The sequence below is a fragment of the Bactrocera oleae genome, chromosome 3 (assembly GCF_042242935.1).
Source record: "Bactrocera oleae isolate idBacOlea1 chromosome 3, idBacOlea1, whole genome shotgun sequence".
In the NCBI taxonomy this organism is placed as follows: Eukaryota; Metazoa; Arthropoda; class Insecta; order Diptera; family Tephritidae; genus Bactrocera; species Bactrocera oleae.
In genome coordinates this window covers 93,501,785-93,522,014 of record NC_091537.1, presented here as the reverse complement: position 1 = coordinate 93,522,014, position 20,230 = coordinate 93,501,785, and the positions used below count along the sequence as shown (strand labels likewise).

Sequence of the window (20,230 nt, the reverse complement as noted above, 5' to 3'; positions counted from 1 at the left end):
ATTTATAGCCATTTTATGAAATAAAGAAAAAGAAAATGTGATATCGCATTGAAGATTTGCTTCAAATGAACTAACTACCCAAAAAACTAAATGATTTTTAATTTGAGTAATCACAAGGAAATACCATTAGACTATGAAAGTTAGCTTTAATGCTATTGTGCTTGCTAAGTCAGTTAAAAAACTTTCTTAGTACCCCAAAAGGGTAACTTATTATTGAGACAATAATTGGGTAGGTATGTGTGCCATACATCCATAAAAAAAAGAGTCTGAGAAATATGCACTGAAATGTCTGTAATTGATATGTAGCCATTCTTAGAGAAGAAATAAATAAAAAGAAACTACGCAGCATCCAAGAAAGGCTGACGAAAAGGCTGCAAAAGCGCATTCGCGATCAAACTAACAGTGGTAAATCAAATTATAGCACTTGGTGGAAACGCCAAGGCATATTACGAAATGACGGACAAATATCTATTGAAGTGGAAAATCGCAGGCAGATTCCAACCAGTTTAGTTTATATATACTGCATAGTTCGGTTGATAGAAAAGGGTTATGTAATTTTCAGCAGTACTAGGCAGCACCACCAGCAAACACTGACACAGACAAGAAGAGAGGAGCGTACATCAAGATTGACACTTTAGTAGCAAGGCAGAATAGATTGAAGGATTTAAAGAAAAGTACTGCACACTAAATTATAAATATTTATAAAGTAAATAATGATGCTGGAGAAAAAACGTGCAAGCAAGAAGCTTTGGTTGGATCTTAAATATTGTTGTATTTGAATGTCAGTTGTCAAATATTTCGGATTGCATTGGCGTAAGAAGTGACTTTCTTATCAAACCTAACTCAAACCTCTTTCAAAATGAAAGTGTCAGTGGGTACAATAAGTGATTTCAAAATCCAATATCAGTGATAAATACTAGTTCAATGTTCTTTGAAAGGCAGCTGAGGATAGGACGCGAGTACCCAGTATATTTTCAATACAAAAATGTTTGCTATAAAACACAACACACCGCTTTCTTGCTCTCACAATTTGATTATGATACTTCACTTGATTTGTGCAAATAGCATGTTCGATTCACTTTCTATGTTTATGTAAATTGAAGACAACTAAAATTAACTGTAGTGCGCTTCATATCCGGAAGACTATAAACTTTGTTGATAATTTGTGGAATACTTTTTGGCGTTTATAAATGTGTGACCGATTTTTTGGGAATTTTTCTTATTCATATGTATGAATGCAAATGACTTTTTGCAATAAATCGTAATTAAAGCAGCAATCTAATCGGATTTGTACACGAAAGAAAATGTATACCAAAACACAGTTTTCAAATCCCAAGCGGACTTCCAAAGCGTGAAAGAAGTAGAAAAATCACCAAGCTGCCAGCTGGATGTCGAAGGATTTTGACACACACAACAATCACACCTTTGTTGCCGCAATATTTGTACTTCTGGTAACAGCCTGCATTTCGGGCACAACCGCGCAATGGGCTGGCAGCAAACTCGAAATAAATAGAGGAAATAGCGAATACAAACGAAAGTGCTGGACCGTGCGCACAGCATGTGGTCCGGACAGCCTGATTTAGTCGACCGAATTGTTGCTGTCGACTGCTGTTGTCCATGAACAGTATGGTTGACAATGACAGTAATACCAACAACAGAAGCTGCTTAGCGAATGTATGCGAGAATGTGCATTGACAGTCGAGAGAAAGCATTAATGCTAACTGCAGTAGCAACTGAAGTAGAACTATGTATGGAACCTTAAAAGGATGAACTCGCACAATTTCATCAGAAATAGTATATCTATGTGTAGAGTCATCAATTTCTAATACTATTATACATCGTTTATACTAAATTTATGCGGTTTCGCCTTCAAATAAATTTTTTTACGACCTTACCATTTACAGACATTCATAAAACTGCCAATAACTAATATTGGTCTGCTTACTGTCCGTTGAAAATCAATTGATTCAATTTATTGCATCACCTCATTCGGCTTCCTTGTCTGCCATTCACAAATCTCATCTGAAATATGAAATGCTCAGTTCTTCAGTAGCTTAAAGTCGTAAAACCATAGGACATTTTCATCACCTCAAAGAGCGTTGAAGACAACAAAGCGCTTCATTTGCTTCCATCGGGTAATCTTTTTGTGATCTGTCTTTCTTGGCAAGGTGTTCATTCCTTCAGCTACATACATATGTACATTCGTAGTTAGACACAATACATATTTTACTTTTATTTTGCGGCACTTTAACCCTCAGAAAGAAAACTGTACGCTGCCGCCGCAGTAACTGCCCGAATTGGCCCATAAATTGCAAATGAAATGAGCCAAGACGAATCAGTCCAAGCTGTTGCCGTGTCAGAAGCAACTTCTTCAAATTCGTTGGTTACACTTTTATTTCTCTATTTTGGCGACGATGCGTGATATGTTGTTCCTTTTGTGTGTTAAATGTTGCCATAGTTGGCAATTATTAAGCCGACTACTTTATGATTCGCGTATATTTCATGCCGATTTATGCGCCAATGTGGGTGATCCATTGTATGAGGCTGCTTTTTAAAAGCCGATAAGAATACAATTACCCGAGCTTCAAAGTATATACATATGTGCGTAGGATGGTACATACCATCTGCTTTTTCCGCTAGTACAGTCTTCTTTTTTCATGAATCACTTACCTGAAATAAAAAAAATATGTTTTTAGATTTCAAAAGTTTAATAAACAAAAAATGCATATCTTAGAAGCTAAATATAGTTCTTTAAATCTATTTAAGGGTGTCATCTCATCTGTCGGTCTGTTTTTAAGCATTTTTTATGATTTTTTTTTGTGTTTTTGCTATTTTTGATTGATAACTGTGCATTCCAGTCGTTTACATAGGCTGCGTATACCCTACAAATTTATTTCACTCAGCCAAGTAATTTTTGAGATACTATGGAGGAAAGTTTGAAAAACACAGTTTTGAGAAAAAGGCGTTTAAAGTTTCCAATCTGCCAACTTAGCACTCCCAACAGCTCCTTCTTCTAATTGCTGTATCTTTAGAGCGACTTCGAATTTTTAAAAATCACTTCACTAACGCATTCTAGACATGTTAAAAAAGCAATTTATAAAAAAAATGAATTGATGTTTTGAGGATGACTTAGTTTTAATTCTTAATGTGATTTTGTTGAAAACTTATCTTTTCAGAACTTTACACTTAGTTTAAATAAAGGCAGATCAATCATTTCGTAACAAAATAAACCTTACCTATCATAGCGCCATCTATACAATGTTAACAATACCTTACACTACTTTTCTTTTTAATTATAAACGTTTGAGAGAACATCAGCGCATAGTATTTATTCAAATCTTTAAACCATAGAAATTTCATATTTTTATGTAATTTTCTAACAAAGTCAGATTTCTAAACTTTTTAATCCAAGCGTTGATGATTTTCGTCTTAAAAGTACTATTCATGATACCGGTCAACTTCGACTTCACAGCGCCCAACTCCGATGTTACTTTGAATTTGGTCATTCTCACGCTGCCGGTGAGTTTGGGACGCACTATGAAACTTCCATAAATACGCAAATTCTTCAAAGCCAAGTGCAGTGCGGCATCGCCATACACACGCACTGAGGAACCCAGGAACTTAGTATTTATATAAGCTTTATAGAGGCCGGGTGAACAGTATTTCGGGGAAAATCAAATCGTACATCACTCTTTGCAGCTTGTTGTTGAAACGGACGTCCTAAACTTCGAAATCGTCGAGACCGCTGATGTTGAGATTGATAACATTGCCCCGTAAGCTATCGCGGAAAGAGAAAATAAATATCTTTCTGTGCTATATTCAACGTTCAACTTACGCCGCATTGCCAGTGGTCACATTAATTCCCCGGTAGGCGGCTTGTAAAGGTGCTAACGGTGCTATGCCTGCTGCTGCATAACCACAAGGCATTTGCAAGCGCAGAAACTCTACAAATTCATGTAGATCATCGTCAAACATGATACGAGCCGCGATTTCTAACTGATCAGATGATTCACTATTTTGCAAAGCTCGAATGCCCTGGAGGAGCAGCAGCGCGCAGAAAACGAAATTAAACTTGTACATTGCGGACAACTGCGATGGATTAACTGGTTGTATATAAAAATAGCGCGTTTAGTAATATACGGTACTTGAAACACCTGTTTTTTGGCTTATCTTGAGTTGAAAGTATTAAAGTGATAAGGAAAAGAATTTGCTACTGGTTTAAACATAGTGACAGAGAGGCTATAAAATTCGGATTACGAACAATTTCTATTAATGCCAATCTAAAATAGCAGGCAGCGTTGAGGGAAGTGCGTAATTTCTGATTTCAGAATAAAACCTTTTTGGCTTAATTATAGTGAAAGTAAAGAAATATAAAAAAGTTTAGAAATAAATTGCGGCAATTCTACAACACCAAAAGACGCTGTACTTTTCAGTAAATCCGAATCGTTTAATAAAATTTTTGCCCCAATGCTTTAGGGACTGACCCCTCTACCAAATATACTTCATGTTTAGAGAGTTATAAAACAGAAATTCCTCGACAAGCAACAGAACACGCAATATATAAAATGCTTGTGTTTGGTTATTCACACAATTTTATCATTTATTTGAACTAGTAAAATATATTTAAGCCCAAGGATCTTCGGGTGCCACACACTTGGTCACAATGGGGTCATCTTCACTAGTACCATCGTCGCTAGATAAAATTGCATCGAGAATAGTCCAGAAATCTTTACCCTTAAGCTTTTTGTTTACACGTGGCACTAAAGTGTTCTCAATGGTCTCGGAGATTATTTGTTGGTTGTCGTTAATGCCCGATTCGATCAAACTTGCGAGTTTGTCATTAAGCAGCCTATTTAATTTACCTTCACCGAAGAAACCGTTGATTTCTGAATTGCAACTCTCTACGGTGATGGTAACTTTCAACGAGGTAATTCTCATGGATCCCCACAACATAGGGATCTTGTATTTCAAGGTACCAGCAACACGCAAATTTTTCAAACCAAAGTCCAAAGTACCATCACCTTCGTATTGCACGGAGAGACCCAGCTGACGCAAACCATCCACAATTGTCTTAGTGTCGTAGTGTGATGCAGAAGCACGAATGTTGCTGAAGGTGATATCGAAAGTGACCTTCGACAGAATTATATTTAGCTTGAATCTATTGATTACGAAATCATCTAAGCCATCCAGACGCAAACGGCTGAGCTCATCAAAGGTTCTGGAGCGACCAAGAAATAGAAGAACGCAAATGTAGAAAGGGTTTAGTTCGAAACATGTACACTACACTCACTCCAGCATTCCACTTTCAAAATGTACATCAACTTCGCTCTTCTTTAATGGCGCTAGTGGGGGAATGCCGTATTCCGGGAAGCCACAAGGCATTTCCTTTTGCAATTTGCGAATCATGCGACGTGCCTGCCATGACAAGATGAAGAAAGGAGCAACTGTCGGGGCAAAATTAGGTAATTGGGTTAGAGATACACCAAATTAGAAAGTGCAATATAGTTAACTTACTTTCTTGAGTACCATCTTCATTCTCGTAGATCACTTCAATTTCACTGTCTTCAGTGATTGGTGATGGCCTGAAGTCAGGACCTTTTATTGTGGCAGCAAAGGCGACCGCAGCGAAAGTCAAAGCCAAAAAATACTTCATACTCGAAATTGTTTTATAGACTGATTGATATACCTTGAAATCGGTAAGTTAGCAATCGATCGACTGATTTCTGCACAGCTGCACCCTTAGCTTTTATATGCTTCTATTTGAAAAACAAACATTTCGATTGTTTGTTTTCTTTGGATTAACTGATTTACCGCGCAATCAGATTTTTGACTGATTAAGTGGCAAAGTCAGATTTATGACCTCTTTATTAATATGGGTAGTTTTACACAATGATAAAAAGATTATAATATTTTGTTTCCAACTTAAAGCAACAAAAAGTGATGGTGCACGTGACAATCACAATACAGCAACACGTGAACACCTGAACAGGACAGCCGACAACATAAAAGGTGCGTGCCAAAGTAAAAAAGTAACAAATTAAAATCTAGTGGCGCCATCAAATGAGCCGAAACCCAAAAAATCGCGCTGGAGAAGTCAAAAATGAAGACAATGCTGATTGGTTTTTATGATTCCAAGGGTATCGTCTACCAAGAATTTGTTCCACCCGGCCAAAACGTTCATGCGGTATTCTACTTTGGAGTTTTGAAGCGTTTGGTGCGCCGTATTTGACGTGTTCGTCGGCCCGAATATCGCGAAGATGGAAGTTGGCGTTTGTTGCACGATAAAGCGTCGTCTCATCGATCGACGCTTGTGGCCGATTATTTGACCAAAATTCACATTTTAACAATCAACCACTCCCCGTATTCACCTGATATGGCACCGTGCGACTTCTACCTTTTCGGAAAAATGCATTTGCCGATGAAAGGAAAGCGTTATGCTGACGTGGAGGCCATTTAAAAGGCTTGCACTGGCATACTGGCGGCCATACCGGGCAACGAGCTAAAACACTCGTTCGACATGCTTTTGGACCTTGCAAAAAGCTATATTAAAGCAGAAGGATACTATTTTTAAAAAAATTAATTGATTTTGCCGATAAAACCATTTGTTCTGTCTTTTTTTTTTAAATCCCTGTTTACTTTGCAACGCACCTTGTAGTTATGAGTTTTGGAACTTTATGTGACGGCTCAGCTTTATTAGCAAGAAAGCGAGGGAAAAAACCAACAATATACATTTATAATATCTTTATTTGTCATCACATTTAACAAAAACGAAAAGAACATGCACTACTCTAAAGCCAACCATGGTGCTGGCGTTGGGGAGCATTTGTTATTGGAACCTATCATTTGTCCCAACAACCACCAAACTTTGTGGCCCTTCAGATAGGCATTAATTTGTGGTACGAAAATGTTTTCAATTTTCTTGCTAATTTCCTTTTGATTTCCATTGATGTAGTTGGGGATGATACTTTCGATCTTATCGTTAAGGAAACGATTAAATTTACCGTTACCCAAAATGCCGCCAATATTTGAGCGTACACCACCAAGAGTGACCTTAGCTTCGAATTTGTAAATCTTGATGGAGCCCCAGAAAATTGGCATCTTATATTTGAATTGACCCTCAATGGAGAGATCCTGTAGGGCGAAATCCAATAGGCCAGAACCCTCATAACGCGCTGACAAACCCAAACTACGCATCATGTCAACAAATGTGTCCGTGTTGTAAATGTGAGCGCTGGCCTTCAACTCTCGAAAGACAAAATGGTAGACAACCTTCTTTTTGAATGTGTAGCTAACTTTCATTTTCTTGATGTCCATGCGGTCCAAACCATCGAAACGGAAGCGGACGAATTGTAGTATGGAGCTGTAAGTGGTTCATTGGTTACATGTTGCGTTAACAAATCAAGCTTAGTTTCACACGATGAATACTTACTCAACTACTGATTTAGATAATTGAAGGTTTAGCTCGGCATTAGTGTATGGTGCTAGGGGTGGAACGCCCAGATCAGGCCAACCACAAGGCATTTGCTTCATAAAGTTTCTTACATATTTTTTTGCTTGTGAGTTAAGGATCAAACCACGATTCTGTCCTGCTTAGCGATAACATATTGATAAATATAGAAGGAAAAAGATGAAGTTATCGAAGTTATCGGTATATAAGAGAATAACAATTGTACGTACCCCTTTCCCATGATATGTCCCATTCATCTTCATCTAAGTTCTCAGCTTCAGTGGCGGCAGCCAAAGCGAGAAAGCCGAACAAAAGACAGAAAACTATGCGCATTTTTATTAAAAATTAAATACTGCTTCTACACCAAAACTTTATAAATCGATAGTGCAAAGTTGCGAGTGCTTTGGTTTATATAGCCCACGAAAACTCGGTCAAAATTTTAACAAGAACAAAGTCAAGGCAATAATCTGAAGGCTTTTAGCTTCAGACGGAATAAATCAAGCGCTGTCTTCATAAATTACTTTGACAACGTTTAACGGAAATCTAATCCTCGGCGATACCGATGGATTATCGATGGTTTAGTACCACTTTCGTAGAGTTTGGGTATCCGTTCAAATATTCGTATCATGATTTAGTACTGAAAACAAAATGTATAAATGTTAACTCGAAATACCCCCCATAACCACTGATAAAGATTATATTTCACTTATAGCGTTGTTGGAAAATGAAAAGCAGTTAAGTAAGGACGTTGGCACAGATAAGCGAACCCAAAAAGTAACTGTATATTATTATAAGGCGCAATTCAGATATAACTTCTGGGGGACCATCTGTTTTAACTTCACAGAATATATCCTTGAATATCTTGGAGAACATGTTATTTGGTTAAATTTCGAAATCAAAATGCTTGCTGGATATTTTTATGAACATTCGTTTAGTATAAAATATACCACACCATACGAGGAAGGGTATTGAATCAAAATTGCATGATAAGACGAACTAATTAATGTCATTCATAACTGATCGATGTTTTTAAAATAACCTCATTAGCAAATGCAGCTTATTAAGATCATACAAATGTTTTTTTTTTTTTGGTATATTACATTATTGCAACTGCGGGCAATATATATATATGGCTGTTTATTGTTTTCGGCATAGATTATTGTCCAAAGCAACCAAACTACAATGTCCAAATAAAGTGTGCATATCAGACCACTATGACATATAACCAAACCTGTCCATATAACTAATTACGTTCAAGGTCGCTATATGTTATTTAGGACAATGAACTATGATACAATTTTTTTTGTAATTCAATTATTTCGTACTTTTATTTGTAAGTATTATTATATTGGTATACTTATATAACTATCAATTGCCTAGTAGTTTTATATATGATACTAATTGAAAAGAGTCAGTAATTCTAAAAACTAACAGATCCTCTTCTTTATTAGACTCAGTCTAGTCATTTTATAAGTTTGCTTTGACAGACCTTGGCATTTAATTTTGGCTTACAGTTAAGATTATCTGGTCGAAACGGCTTTATGACGGTACACCTGTTGTAATCTATAAAATAAGTGACACATTAGTGTTATCAGACACCTGTTCCACTTTTCTACTTTTTAATTTGCTGTAAAGTAGCACAGGTGCATTCAGTTATTAACAATATTAATGCCCATATAATTTATGTGCGAAAACCGGCTTCGTTTAATTTTTGTTTGTTTCACTAAGAAGGTTGCAGAAAACCACGCTAATTTTCAAATAGAATATCACCTCCGATATTGCCATTCATCACAAAATTGATTAGTTTTACTCCAATTTTCTATAAATATTTCATAGATTCCCGCTACTAAGTGATTTTTTAATGACCGTGACCAACTCATGACTCGTTATTCCGAATTTAAGCTTCAGTTAAAGTCATAAAATCTTCTATATATGGAAGCGAGGTCATAATCTTTGCTTTTGTTTCATTGCAATTAAATTCAATTTGACATAATTTGTAAACAAATTAGATGAGTTTACTTCATATTCAAAACATCAACCAAAATGCCCGAAGTATGTAACACATAGAAGAAATTGTTCAAAACAGATCACTATATCATAGATCTGCCATACAAGTTGAACGATCGGAATCAAGTGAAGGATATTTTTTTTCTTGTTTTGAAATTGTTAACTTTCAACGAAACACCGAGTTTGTTCTTTTTTTTCATTAAAATAAATTTAGTATCTTTCGCAGTAAAATTGTCAAGTAAAGCGTTTAAAATTTGCTCGTATATAAGAAGTATAGCATAACCTACTTCAAATCTAGTGCGATTGTATATCAAATTAAATTTAAAGCTCTTTAAATTATTTTTTATTGTAATCAGATAAGGAAAATCTCACACTTGTAGTCAAATGGAGTTAATAAACTTTAGTATAGTACCGTTGTTAATGGGTTTGTTGAATAATCTAGAGCATGAGCACGAAAACAGATTATCGTGTTTTTTTTTATTATTAGATTTGTGATTTGTTATATGCGTTGTATTTGTATTAGATTTGGTTTTATGACCGATTAGCAGTTTCAGGCTTTGAAGTTTTCGATCAATTCTATAAAAGCCATTACTGCGCCTAAATAAAGGTTAGTTAAAGAACTGTTAACTTTGCGAGCAGTTAATATTTACAATGAAAATCACATTAATCCTTTTGACCATCGTTGGTCTAGCGACAGCCACGGAAGTCGCTGAAACATTCGGTAAGCACGCATAACTCAGTCGATGTAATAAAGATTAGGATCATGAGCATATTTATTTTAAAGCTATAAGTATATTATAGTAGATCTAGTGCTCTTACAGAACTTTTTTGCGGAAAACATACCAAAGTTTTAATTTCAATTTTTACTTATCCTCAAATCGATTTTAATTCCAGCCGATCGTTCCCTGTCCAGCGTTGCTATCGATGTTATCGAGAATCTACGTGATGAGATGCCTTGCGGTTTCCCCGGACTCGGCATTCCCCCACTCACTCCGCTAAAGATCCCACACAAGGAAGTAAATATCGACACAGAGGCCTTGCAATTGCAGGGTTTTGTTGACAACTTCCGCTTGAACGGTCTGAACGATTTCGATATTGATGAGATGAAGATCAATGCGATTACTAGCAAAGTGAGCTTCCGTTTCATTTTCCGCAATGTGAACGTCGATACAGGATACGATTTGCGTTTGCTGTTGAAAAAAGCTGGCTTTACCATCAACATGGTCGGCAGTGGGCCAGCCAAGTTTGCTATTAAAAATATGGATGTCAAAGGTGTCCTTAAGTACTCATTGGGTCTTGTGAGCGGTAAATTGAAGTTGAAGACCTTGAGCATTCGCACACACATCGGCGAAGTAGAGTCCGATATTGAGGGTATCATGGGTGAAGGTGACATAAACGAGAAGATGAACGAAGTTTTGGCTGAAATCGTAGAGGTGGCTGTTAATGAGAATGAGGATAACATTGCCGCCACCATCGAAAAATTTGCTGTACCAAAGGTGAACAGTCTTTTGGGTGACATGTCTTTGGCTGACGTGATTGCTGCAGTGGGCGGTAACAACGAGGAAAAGGATAAGTGTATACCCCCTACTTATTGAATAATGTGAAGAATATATTTTTTGATTGAAATAAATTGTTTATTTTAATAAAAACTTTATTAATTACTGGGAAAATGGCTAAGAATTTTATGTGTGGTGACATCAGCGATGGATTGATGGGTTTTTGCTTTTCTTAATGACTTTTTGTAGTAAATCTTAAATATTTTAGGTAATGGTTGCTTAATATATTTTTATTGTTTGAGTTTACTGAATCAACTCTCACCTACTCAAAAGCAAAATTAATACTGTTCGAGCATACTGCAATGTTTACTGTTAGAGCACTAACAATGAACTAATGTTAACTTAAAATCTTCCCCATAAGCGCTCTCTAACTTTTTATCGGTTCAAAGGAGAAATCAATGAAGTTTTTTCACAAGCTAAATTTAAGCTTATGAAATATCTTGTGCTGGATCTTACTGTATTGCGATAATCATATCAAAAATTATATAGTAAAAATTTTACTTTTTAGACAAAAACAAGCCCTCAAGTGAAATTAATGACAAAGGAGTTCCTTAAAAGCGAAGCTTTTTGAGAGCTTTGGAGCTTTGTGCTGTTAATCTACATTTTTGATTATATTTCAAAGAGAATAAATACCTTTTTCGTGGCATTTAACAATATCCCTAATCCGCATGGCAATTGATTTCCTTATCAAGTCTTATCGTTAATTCGTAAGATTTTCACGTGATAATCCCCGTGCTTAGCGAATGTTCATCGGCCAGCAATCGATAACTTTATAGGGCGCACGAGTAATTTCAATTGTCTTAATGACTTTGTTTATTGTTAAACTTGCACCTACGGATCTAAACAACATTGAACCAACAATAACACAACTTCGTGCGATTTATCAGCTTAACGCTTTTGATAAACCGCTAAAAATATACCAAATCGTTTGAAAACAATATTTATTACAAAAAGAGTATAAAAATTGAAAAAAATGAGTTTTCCTTGGACTGAAACTGTGTAGCGTATAAAATCAAGTGGCGCACCTGCTAAGCCATTTAGTTTCCTTGCTGTATCCGAGGCAAACGCATAGCGACGAAGAGTTTTTCAAAATGAAGTTCATGTTGGTGTTATTGGCGCTTGTTGTAGTAGCGAATAGTTACGAGTTTCAGGAGCGTTTGAACGGTGAGTTTGCTTTCCAACAAACACAACGTTGGTAATCGGTTACCGAAACTTGAACTTGTTCGAGTAGGAAGTTTATGTGGGCACACGTTTTGTGAAAGTCGAAGGTGGTAAGCTTTTCGTGGTTTTTCTTACACACATAAATTGTAAATTGTTGTATAAATTGGATATGTAGTTATTATGATTTTCGAAACTAACTACATTTTTAACATTAATTTAAAATTAGGTGAGATTTCGGGTTTTCAAGAAAATGTTGTAGAGGAAATGTTTATTAATCAATATTAAAGTTGTTTCATGTCAAATACCAAATCCAGCTACGGAAATTCTTATAAGCGTAGAACCTTTAAAGATCAAATCAGAAACTCTTAAAATATTTTATGTTAAACTGTTTGATTAGAGATATATTTATAGTTAGTTAGATCAAGAACCAATTATAAAATTCTAAAAAGTTGTTTTAAAGGCATGTGCTTACTCGTATTAATCAATATAATGGTGTGGCACTCAAAGTGCATAGGCAGAGAGAGTATTCTTAGCAAGAAGTTCGTAAAATTTTAGTTTTTGGTTCTTTGTACAACGTTCTATATATTCTGACACTAAAAAATAATGCAAGCAATTGGGTAGTAAGGCTCGCGTAACTACAACGATATAGTATTATGGGTTCAGCGATTCATTGCGAAGTTCGAAATAAGGCACATTCCCCAGTATTTATATTTAAATATTAACGGTTGTGCAATAAATCACACTAGAGGCAGTATTACTTCAACATTTGTTTTAAAGATTACCGATTTAGTAGAATCAAATAAATGTAAAAATCTCTTTACTTTTCTTCAACAGGTTATGATCGCTCCATATCCAGCCAAATAAACGATTATATCGAGAACATCCGTACGCAAATGCCATGCGGTTTCCCGGCTCTCGGGGTGGGTCCATTGTCACCTGCACGTCTCTCACACCGCAATATTGCGCTCAACTCAACTGGTTTAGCGTTGGCAGGCGAAATCGACGATTTCATACTTTACGGACTAGACGACTTTGATTTTACAGTAAAAGTTAATGTTCTGCTCAGCAGGGTCACTTTCAATTTCCACTGGCATAAAGTGCATTTCGTTACCAACTACAAAATGGATATGAACGCTGGCAATCGAATAAATGTGGGACGCAATGGTGGCGCTAAGTTTGCCATTGAGGATTTGAAAATTGTTGGCTTGGCCAGATACAACATCATCGGCAAGTTGCGCTTGAGAGAGTTCAAGATCAGCGCCACCATCGGCGATGTGAATTCGGCAATAGAAAATTTGTCCAAACTTAAAATTATTAACAAAAAATTGAACCAGATCATTGAGGAGTGGATTTTGTTGGCGGTGAATGAAAACACCAGTAAAATGGAGGAGATGGCGAATAACTTTGTGGTGCCATATGTTAATGGCATAATAGGAGATGCTACGTTGATGGAAATAATAGCGATTGTTGGTGGTGGTGGTGGAAATGGTTCTGGCGGAGAATCAGAGGAATGTATACCACCAGTAGTTGTGATGACTGACGAAATTTAAAATTGCTTACGCCAAAGACATAGTTAAGTACAAATAGGAGGGGGCAAGTAGTAAAGCTAAAATTTTGTGAAAACCTCTCTGATGTTTTAAAACAAATAAATAAAAACATAAAAATAAAATATTAGTAAAAAAATATATATAATTTTAAATTATTATATTATAATTTTTTTATATTGAATGTATACACATATATTTGAAAATATTTTCCGAAATTTTGAATTTGATCCGTCAAAGAGTTTCGAAGAATTCTAAACGAGTTTTTCTCGAAACGATGTTTTTAGAGTCAGTGAGTAAAATTTTTCGGAAACGGCTGAACCGACTGACTTTTCGGATTTGAAATAATTTTAAGCAGACATTTATTTCGGTGGTCCGCTTGGTTATCGGCTTCGGAATCAAGGGAATCCAAAATGTTTTTAAATGTATAACCTATTATTAAAGTATTTTAAACTTTGTAAAGGTGCATTGTTTTTATTAATTTACTAAAAAAATTTTCAAAAATAATTCACGAAATAATATGCACAACGAAATCAAAATGTAGTTATGCGGATAACTTACCGTGTGCAACAACCGTAATCCATACGTTCTTTGTAAAAACTACCCAATCACAGGGTACACAGCATGAATATTTATCTATTGTGAACTGGTTGATAACACGACTTAGCTAATACGTCAACCGCTCAATATTAAAAGTAGGAAATTTCTCCAGTTGTAGGGTGTGCAATAAGCGGGGAAATTAGAAGTAAAGGGAAATTCTTCACGCTTAAAACAGAGCACGTATACGTTCTCGGATCAAAAAACGAACTGATGTGTCAGGTAGACAGGTAGGACGACGGAGATAATAAAAATGATGAACGGTAAGCGGAATGTTATTTAATCAGGAACTAACGTAAAACGGCATAACTATTCCCACAAAAGCTTTCCAACCTCCGGAACTTATCAAAAGGAGTGTTTTTAACATATACTTGTACATATACATACGAGTATATATTATATACAACAAAATAATTTTGCGGCCATCATCTTTAACTTATTCGGCTATATACACACTCCCATATGTATAATAAAGTATTTCGTTTGCAGTGCAAGAGCCTTCTGCCAAATACTTGAACTATTTCGTTTTTCCTTTTTAACAGTTTGTCCACTTGCAAACGCACTTGACATCTTTTTATTAGCTGAATAATCGCTAAAAGAATTGTAGTTTTCAAATGGTCAACCAACTTGCCGGGTTGTTGGGCAAGGAGATCAAATAAAATGAAGAAGAAAAAAACGAAGCTTGCATCATCCGGGTTTCTTAAAGAATTTCTATTCAATTGGTCAACTCTTCTTCGTCATAGTTTTTTGTAACTTCATTCTTAAAGTGCTCCAAATAAAAGATAAAAAGTTTGCATAAAATGAAGGAAACGAAAGCGACGGCAAAGACAGACGGATGTTTCCAGACATTTTGTGGGGTACTTGAGCTTTTGTGTGAAGTGCGTTCAGGTGTGAAATATTTCAGGGAAATTCATCTTTAATGGCAACGAAATGGTTTTGATTATTTTAAGACTATCAAAATAGAATCTGTAGTTATTGATTGTAAAAAATATAATTAAGAGTGATTTGATTAATTGTTTACAAAGAGTTTTCGGAAACCTGTTTTTTTGAGTGAATATTATCCTCAAGTCATAATTTAAATGTTAAATGGCAGTTAGCCAAATTTCGCCCGAGGACAACAAAGAGGGCGAAATAAATGAAATTTGTTCAAAGAGTGTGGGTTGACGAATAGACCCCTGATAAAATGCTTGCTAATAAAAGGTGAAACTTTATTTGAACGGGAAAGTGATGCATATGAGTAAGCCGAAACCGGAGCACACACAATCAGAGATTTATATTCATGTAAATCTTTTCTGCATACTTTCATGGAAAGTTCAAGGCATTTACATGTGATTAGACTAAATATGGGAAGTGAAAAAAGGCGCATGCAAAATGCCGGTGTTTACAAAAGAATATTTTTGGTTGGGTGAAATATTTTAATACACGAAATGCTGTACATCAGACGGCGGTGCAAACAGAGAGTGCATTTAGAAGAGAACTAAAATTGTAACGAGTTTGAAAGCTGAGGTAATTATGGCGAACTCTTTACAAGAGAGTGATGAGATATGTGGAGATGAAAATCAAGCAGTTTTCGCTGACAATTTCGTAGCTTATAGAAATCTTGAGATACTGTTTAAAAATAAGCCGCACAGGATTATTGACAAAAATATTTTTTTCTTACAGGATTTCGGAAATTTTGGCTCTCTGTCGACCGTGTTAGAAAATTCAAAAACCACACCATATTTCAGCAAATAGAATGTGTAGAGGAAAGTCTTTGGACAAAAGCAAGTTAAGTGCGAGAAGAATACAAGAATTGCAACGAAAACAAAATCAAAACGAGCTCAAGTGTCGCCGTATATTTTATTAGCTGCAACTGAAGTGACAATAGTCTCAACTAGTCTCTGGTTGTAGTGGGATGCCGTTACTCTCGAACAGTTGCTTTCATTCCTGGCAGCACAGACAAATAGTTAGAGTCGCCGAAGACAACGACATCCGGCGCGAGGCTGCCAGTAGATGGCAGCATGCCACTAACACCTAAGACGCCGCCAAACCGACACGCCGAATCGCTCTTGGCTAATATATGTACGTATATAGTATAGCTTATGCGTCGCCAAATTCAAGGAAATGAAATGAATATTTATTTGCAGTTGAACTTTGGCTGCGACTGAACGAGTAAAGAATAAAGAAAAATAATAAAAACGATTTACATAGAATGTTAGTATTCCGCTTTTTTTTCGAGTTTGTGACGCGTCACTAAATTGAAATTTATTGCCATACGCATTAAGGCTCTGTTGTCGGCAGGCTTGTTTGTCTTTGGCAGCTTTTGGTAGAAAAAATAGTTTCGAAAAATATGTCATTATTATATACAAAATATTAGATTCAATTAAAGACAAGAAAAAGTTTAGTAAAATTTAAAAATATATAATTAAATTGAAAATTTGCGGAAAATAATTTCCAAAAAACTTCAAACTTAAAAACTTTACTTATTCTGCTTAAAAGCTTTTAACGAATCTGAATTCAAGAAATATTATGCACTTTATATAAATAGTATACTGCTTCTTGCATGAATAACGGTTATTTCCAGTTTTTATCAAAATCTTCCACAGTGCGAATGCTCACAAAAATCAATTTCCCCATACTCTCTTCTCTCGCTCACGCTTTAATCACTACTTGCTGTCTGCATAAATAGCACGCCTACACGAAATTTCACTTTCTTTTTCATTTGTCACGAACACAAAGGCCAACAGACGGCAGTTACCCTCTACGAGGCAGGTGAAAAAATTCTTGCTCCCACTTCTCCTTCGCCTTGGTGGAAAGTGAATTTCTGTCTCTAACACGCTTCTCACTTGCCACACTAGTTTTCGAACATCCGAAAGTGCATGCCGATTTATTAAAACCACGTTCTGCGCCATCGGCGGCAAGGTGAGTGCCAGTGTTGCATGTTGTTGTAGCAGAAAATTTGGCAGTCAAGGGTAGTGCATAATACTTAGTGACAATAACTTATGATCCAATAAAACTGTCTAGCTTCTCGTTTTCTTCGCTTTTCACACTTTTTACTCACACAGAGTTTTTTCTTTGTCAACTGACTGCATTGAATTGCCGGAAGCCATTCAAATTGAAATATTAATCTCTCAAAGCTTGCAAATGGTTAAGGAGGTTTTAATAGCGGTGGTAAAGTTCATCAGCTCTTATGTGGTGGTATTGCAATATTATTCGAAAATATTCGGAAATGACTAAGAGCGGGTGCGTCAGATCACTTTAGCTCCAAATATTTTACATTATCGCTACCGATTAGAAATATAAAAGAAATATTTTTTACAGTTCTAGGGCTAGATAGATTTGAGTGACAAATTATTAAATTTGTGTACTTACTTTAGGTTTGAAGAAACTTAAATTATTATTCTTTTTTTTTAATTTTGGTTTACAACTTTTGAAGAGCTGAGTACACCCTATCGTTTTTATTAATATTTTTGAATTTAAATTGATTTAGCTCGAAACCGGTACTTTTTGAAACAAAGAAAATCAAATTATAAAAAATGAATAATAAAATTAAATATTATAAATTAAATATTGATTTCTTAAATTATATTTTCATTCAGAAAAGGGCATTCGTATATGTATGTATATAATTTTATTGATTATCAGAAAATATATCATTTATCATGAATAAATTCCATTTATTTTCGATATATTCAAGTGAAATATATGTATATATATTGAAACAAAACAACAACAATAATGAGGAGGACACTGTGGTCACAAACATAAGTGTGCGCTTAGTATCCAAGACCACACACTTGTGAGCAACGCTGAGCGACAAAGTCAGTATAAGTGAGGCTGGTTGTTTTTCTCAGAACGCTTGAAGTTGACTTAAGAAAAGTTGAAAATGCTTGGAAAGTAGCAAAAAGTCAGATGAAGGCAGCAGACGGCAACAGTTGCATTCTGATTTATGCTTCAACCAGCACAAAACTATTGAACTAAGTATACGCCAGAGGAATAAAAATGAAAAAAGGATGAGAAATATGTTGGAGAAATTGATGGAAAACGGCAAAACTGAATGCATTCACCAACTCAATAGTGATTTCATGAGCTTTCGATTGCTCGACCGTTATCCGAGTTCGACAAATATTTCAATATATAAACAGCGTAGATGACAAGTCACACCAGCAGCATTTATATACAATATTATATAGTTTATCCCTCAGAAATGTTTTAGTTTGCTTCGTCTCCCTTGCAAAATTGTACACTCCAACGCAACTTTCTCACACCGCTAACTGTAAAGCATAGTTTGAAAATTTATGAGAATTTGTTTGGTAAACTTGAAACTTTGACCCTCGAAAAGGCAACATTTTTGTGCGTCGGCCAAGCCATGCAAGTGTGTATGTGTTCGCAACACAATTGAATGTGTTAGTGTTGTTGTTGTATATGTGCATGATAAGTGCACATGATTTGTTATTCTACGGAACTTTTTTCGCTGACAGCACAACTACCAAAAATGTAGCGAAAAAGGTATCGAAAAGCGAAGTAATAGGGATTTTGTAATCTGTACAGGGATTGTATGTACATCACTTACCCACGCCCACAGCTTTAGTGCGCAGAAGGGCAGAATGTCTAAAATGTCAGTGGCATGTAGAATTAATGTATTGCTTGCAATAAAAATGCCAAAAGTATTTGAAAGTAAATATTTATAATAGTTGCGCAGAATGCAAGCAATTCTGGAATGCTTTTAAAATTAATATAGGTACAGTGTTACCTGGAGAAATGTTACACGGATTTCCATTAAACGCTTATTAGTGAATGCGAACAAGCTTTAAGGATATGCAGACATTGGAAAAAAAATAATAAAAAATATACAGCTAGTAATACAACAACTGCACACACAGTATCACACCTCGCTACAATCAAAGCAGTCGCTTTCGCGCTAAAACTTGTTTTCTAATTTCCCAGCATAGTCTGCTTAAGTGTGCACTTGCGCCACATCTAATTCAAAGTTTTCCTTTTAGCACAATCTTTAACTAATTAGCGCCGTCCAGGTAAAGCAGCAAATCTAGTGCATTACACTCACGCTCTTTATGCCTGAACTTGTATTGCACTTGTTAGCGTTTCAACGCTCACTACATTTTACTACCCACTACACTCATTTAGGTAGTTTTACGAGTACCGCTTCAAGTGCCAGCACTCGTTTTATGCCTCAGTCCAATTAGCGTCACGCCAGCGACTACAATGTAATTACCGACCGCAATTGCCACGCGGCGCGAATGTCAGCGAGCAAGTCAAATTACCTATTTAATTTTGTGCTCGTGTGTGGTGTTCGCTTGCAAATGCGCCAAAATGTATACTACACATTATTGACATTGGTGTGATTTTTGCGCATTCGGCGAGCAAAGCATGCCACGCAAACAAACTTAAGCGCCAATTATGTTTGAATTTTGCATAGATGAATATTTTTTATGGGTGTCATTAGGGGAATTTTACTGCATTACATTAAATAGGGAGAGGCGAAAAATATTTGAATGCACATCAATTCCTGTGGTCTCATATGCGTCTAGGAATGCAAATGGCATCAGAAATTTGTAGTGTCAATGGTAGTGCAAATAATTTACAGCGACCCAGAAAGACACTAGGTTTTACTGATTTTATTTTATTATCTTTCGCCATAATAACAATTTGGGCGCTTATTCATTTTTTCATTGCTTTGCTCTAAGAATTATCTACCGACCTATTTTTCGGAGATCGATTAAAGACAAAGCAGTTGAAGATGTAACTTAAGTTGTTATATCCACTGGTCTATTTCAAAAAATCGGTTTATTGTTTTGCATTTAAATCGAATGCATGCAAATTTGAGAACATTTTCCGAAATTTTGAAAGTGAGGAAAATGTCTCCGAAACGAATTTTCACACGAACTTCTTAAATTATTTTTCAGGTAATGGCCGAAGGA

General features: G+C 35.8%; 6 protein-coding genes across 6 annotated transcripts in view; 2 read left to right on the top strand and 4 right to left on the bottom strand.

The window, feature by feature from the left end:
• The window catches only part of CenG1A (Centaurin gamma 1A), a 219,619-nt gene that overhangs the window by 101,954 nt on the left and 97,435 nt on the right, over positions 1-20,230 (bottom strand). The window lies entirely within an intron of this gene.
• Positions 3,315-4,081, bottom strand: LOC106624240 (uncharacterized). Its single transcript, XM_014243930.3, is given in 3 exon segments — positions 3,315-3,650; positions 3,652-3,778; positions 3,836-4,081. Coding segments are annotated over 3 exon segments (666 nt in total). The 5' UTR covers position 4,081; the 3' UTR covers positions 3,315-3,356.
• LOC106624243 (uncharacterized) lies at positions 4,562-5,731 on the bottom strand. Its single transcript, XM_014243932.3, has 3 exons — positions 5,515-5,731; positions 5,291-5,444; positions 4,562-5,218 (listed from the first exon to the last, which is right to left on the bottom strand). The coding sequence occupies exons 1-3, from the start codon at positions 5,651-5,653 to the stop codon at positions 4,624-4,626; spliced, it is 888 nt and encodes a 295-aa protein (XP_014099407.2). The 5' UTR covers positions 5,654-5,731; the 3' UTR covers positions 4,562-4,623.
• LOC106624244 (uncharacterized) lies at positions 6,727-7,844 on the bottom strand. Its single transcript, XM_014243933.3, has 3 exons — positions 7,678-7,844; positions 7,430-7,586; positions 6,727-7,360 (listed from the first exon to the last, which is right to left on the bottom strand). Exons 1-3 carry the CDS (start codon positions 7,778-7,780, stop codon positions 6,784-6,786), a joined length of 837 nt encoding a protein of 278 aa, XP_014099408.1. The 5' UTR covers positions 7,781-7,844; the 3' UTR covers positions 6,727-6,783.
• LOC106624242 (uncharacterized) lies at positions 10,032-11,124 on the top strand. Its single transcript, XM_014243931.3, has 2 exons — positions 10,032-10,175; positions 10,349-11,124. Exons 1-2 carry the CDS (start codon positions 10,106-10,108, stop codon positions 11,047-11,049), a joined length of 771 nt encoding a protein of 256 aa, XP_014099406.2. The 5' UTR covers positions 10,032-10,105; the 3' UTR covers positions 11,050-11,124.
• On the top strand, positions 12,039-13,876 carry LOC106624245 (uncharacterized). Its single transcript, XM_014243935.3, has 2 exons — positions 12,039-12,174; positions 13,006-13,876. The coding sequence occupies exons 1-2, from the start codon at positions 12,102-12,104 to the stop codon at positions 13,719-13,721; spliced, it is 789 nt and encodes a 262-aa protein (XP_014099410.2). The 5' UTR covers positions 12,039-12,101; the 3' UTR covers positions 13,722-13,876.

Coding starts and splice junctions, on each gene's coding strand:
- LOC106624243 (XM_014243932.3), bottom strand. CDS start 5,653: ATGAAGTATTTTTTGGCTTTGACTTTCGCTGCGGTCGCCTTTGCTGCC. Junction 5,445..5,514: donor TGAAGATGGTACTCAAGAAA/GTAAGTTAACTA, acceptor TTGCCCCGACAG/TTGCTCCTTTCTTCATCTTG. Junction 5,219..5,290: donor TTTGAAAGTGGAATGCTGGA/GTGAGTGTAGTG, acceptor TGGTCGCTCCAG/AACCTTTGATGAGCTCAGCC.
- LOC106624244 (XM_014243933.3), bottom strand. CDS start 7,780: ATGCGCATAGTTTTCTGTCTTTTGTTCGGCTTTCTCGCTTTGGCTGCC. Junction 7,587..7,677: donor GGACATATCATGGGAAAGGG/GTACGTACAATT, acceptor ATCGCTAAGCAG/GACAGAATCGTGGTTTGATC. Junction 7,361..7,429: donor TTATCTAAATCAGTAGTTGA/GTAAGTATTCAT, acceptor AACCACTTACAG/CTCCATACTACAATTCGTCC.
- LOC106624242 (XM_014243931.3), top strand. CDS start 10,106: ATGAAAATCACATTAATCCTTTTGACCATCGTTGGTCTAGCGACAGCC. Junction 10,176..10,348: donor GGAAGTCGCTGAAACATTCG/GTAAGCACGCAT, acceptor TTTTAATTCCAG/CCGATCGTTCCCTGTCCAGC.
- LOC106624245 (XM_014243935.3), top strand. CDS start 12,102: ATGAAGTTCATGTTGGTGTTATTGGCGCTTGTTGTAGTAGCGAATAGT. Junction 12,175..13,005: donor GTTTCAGGAGCGTTTGAACG/GTGAGTTTGCTT, acceptor TTTCTTCAACAG/GTTATGATCGCTCCATATCC.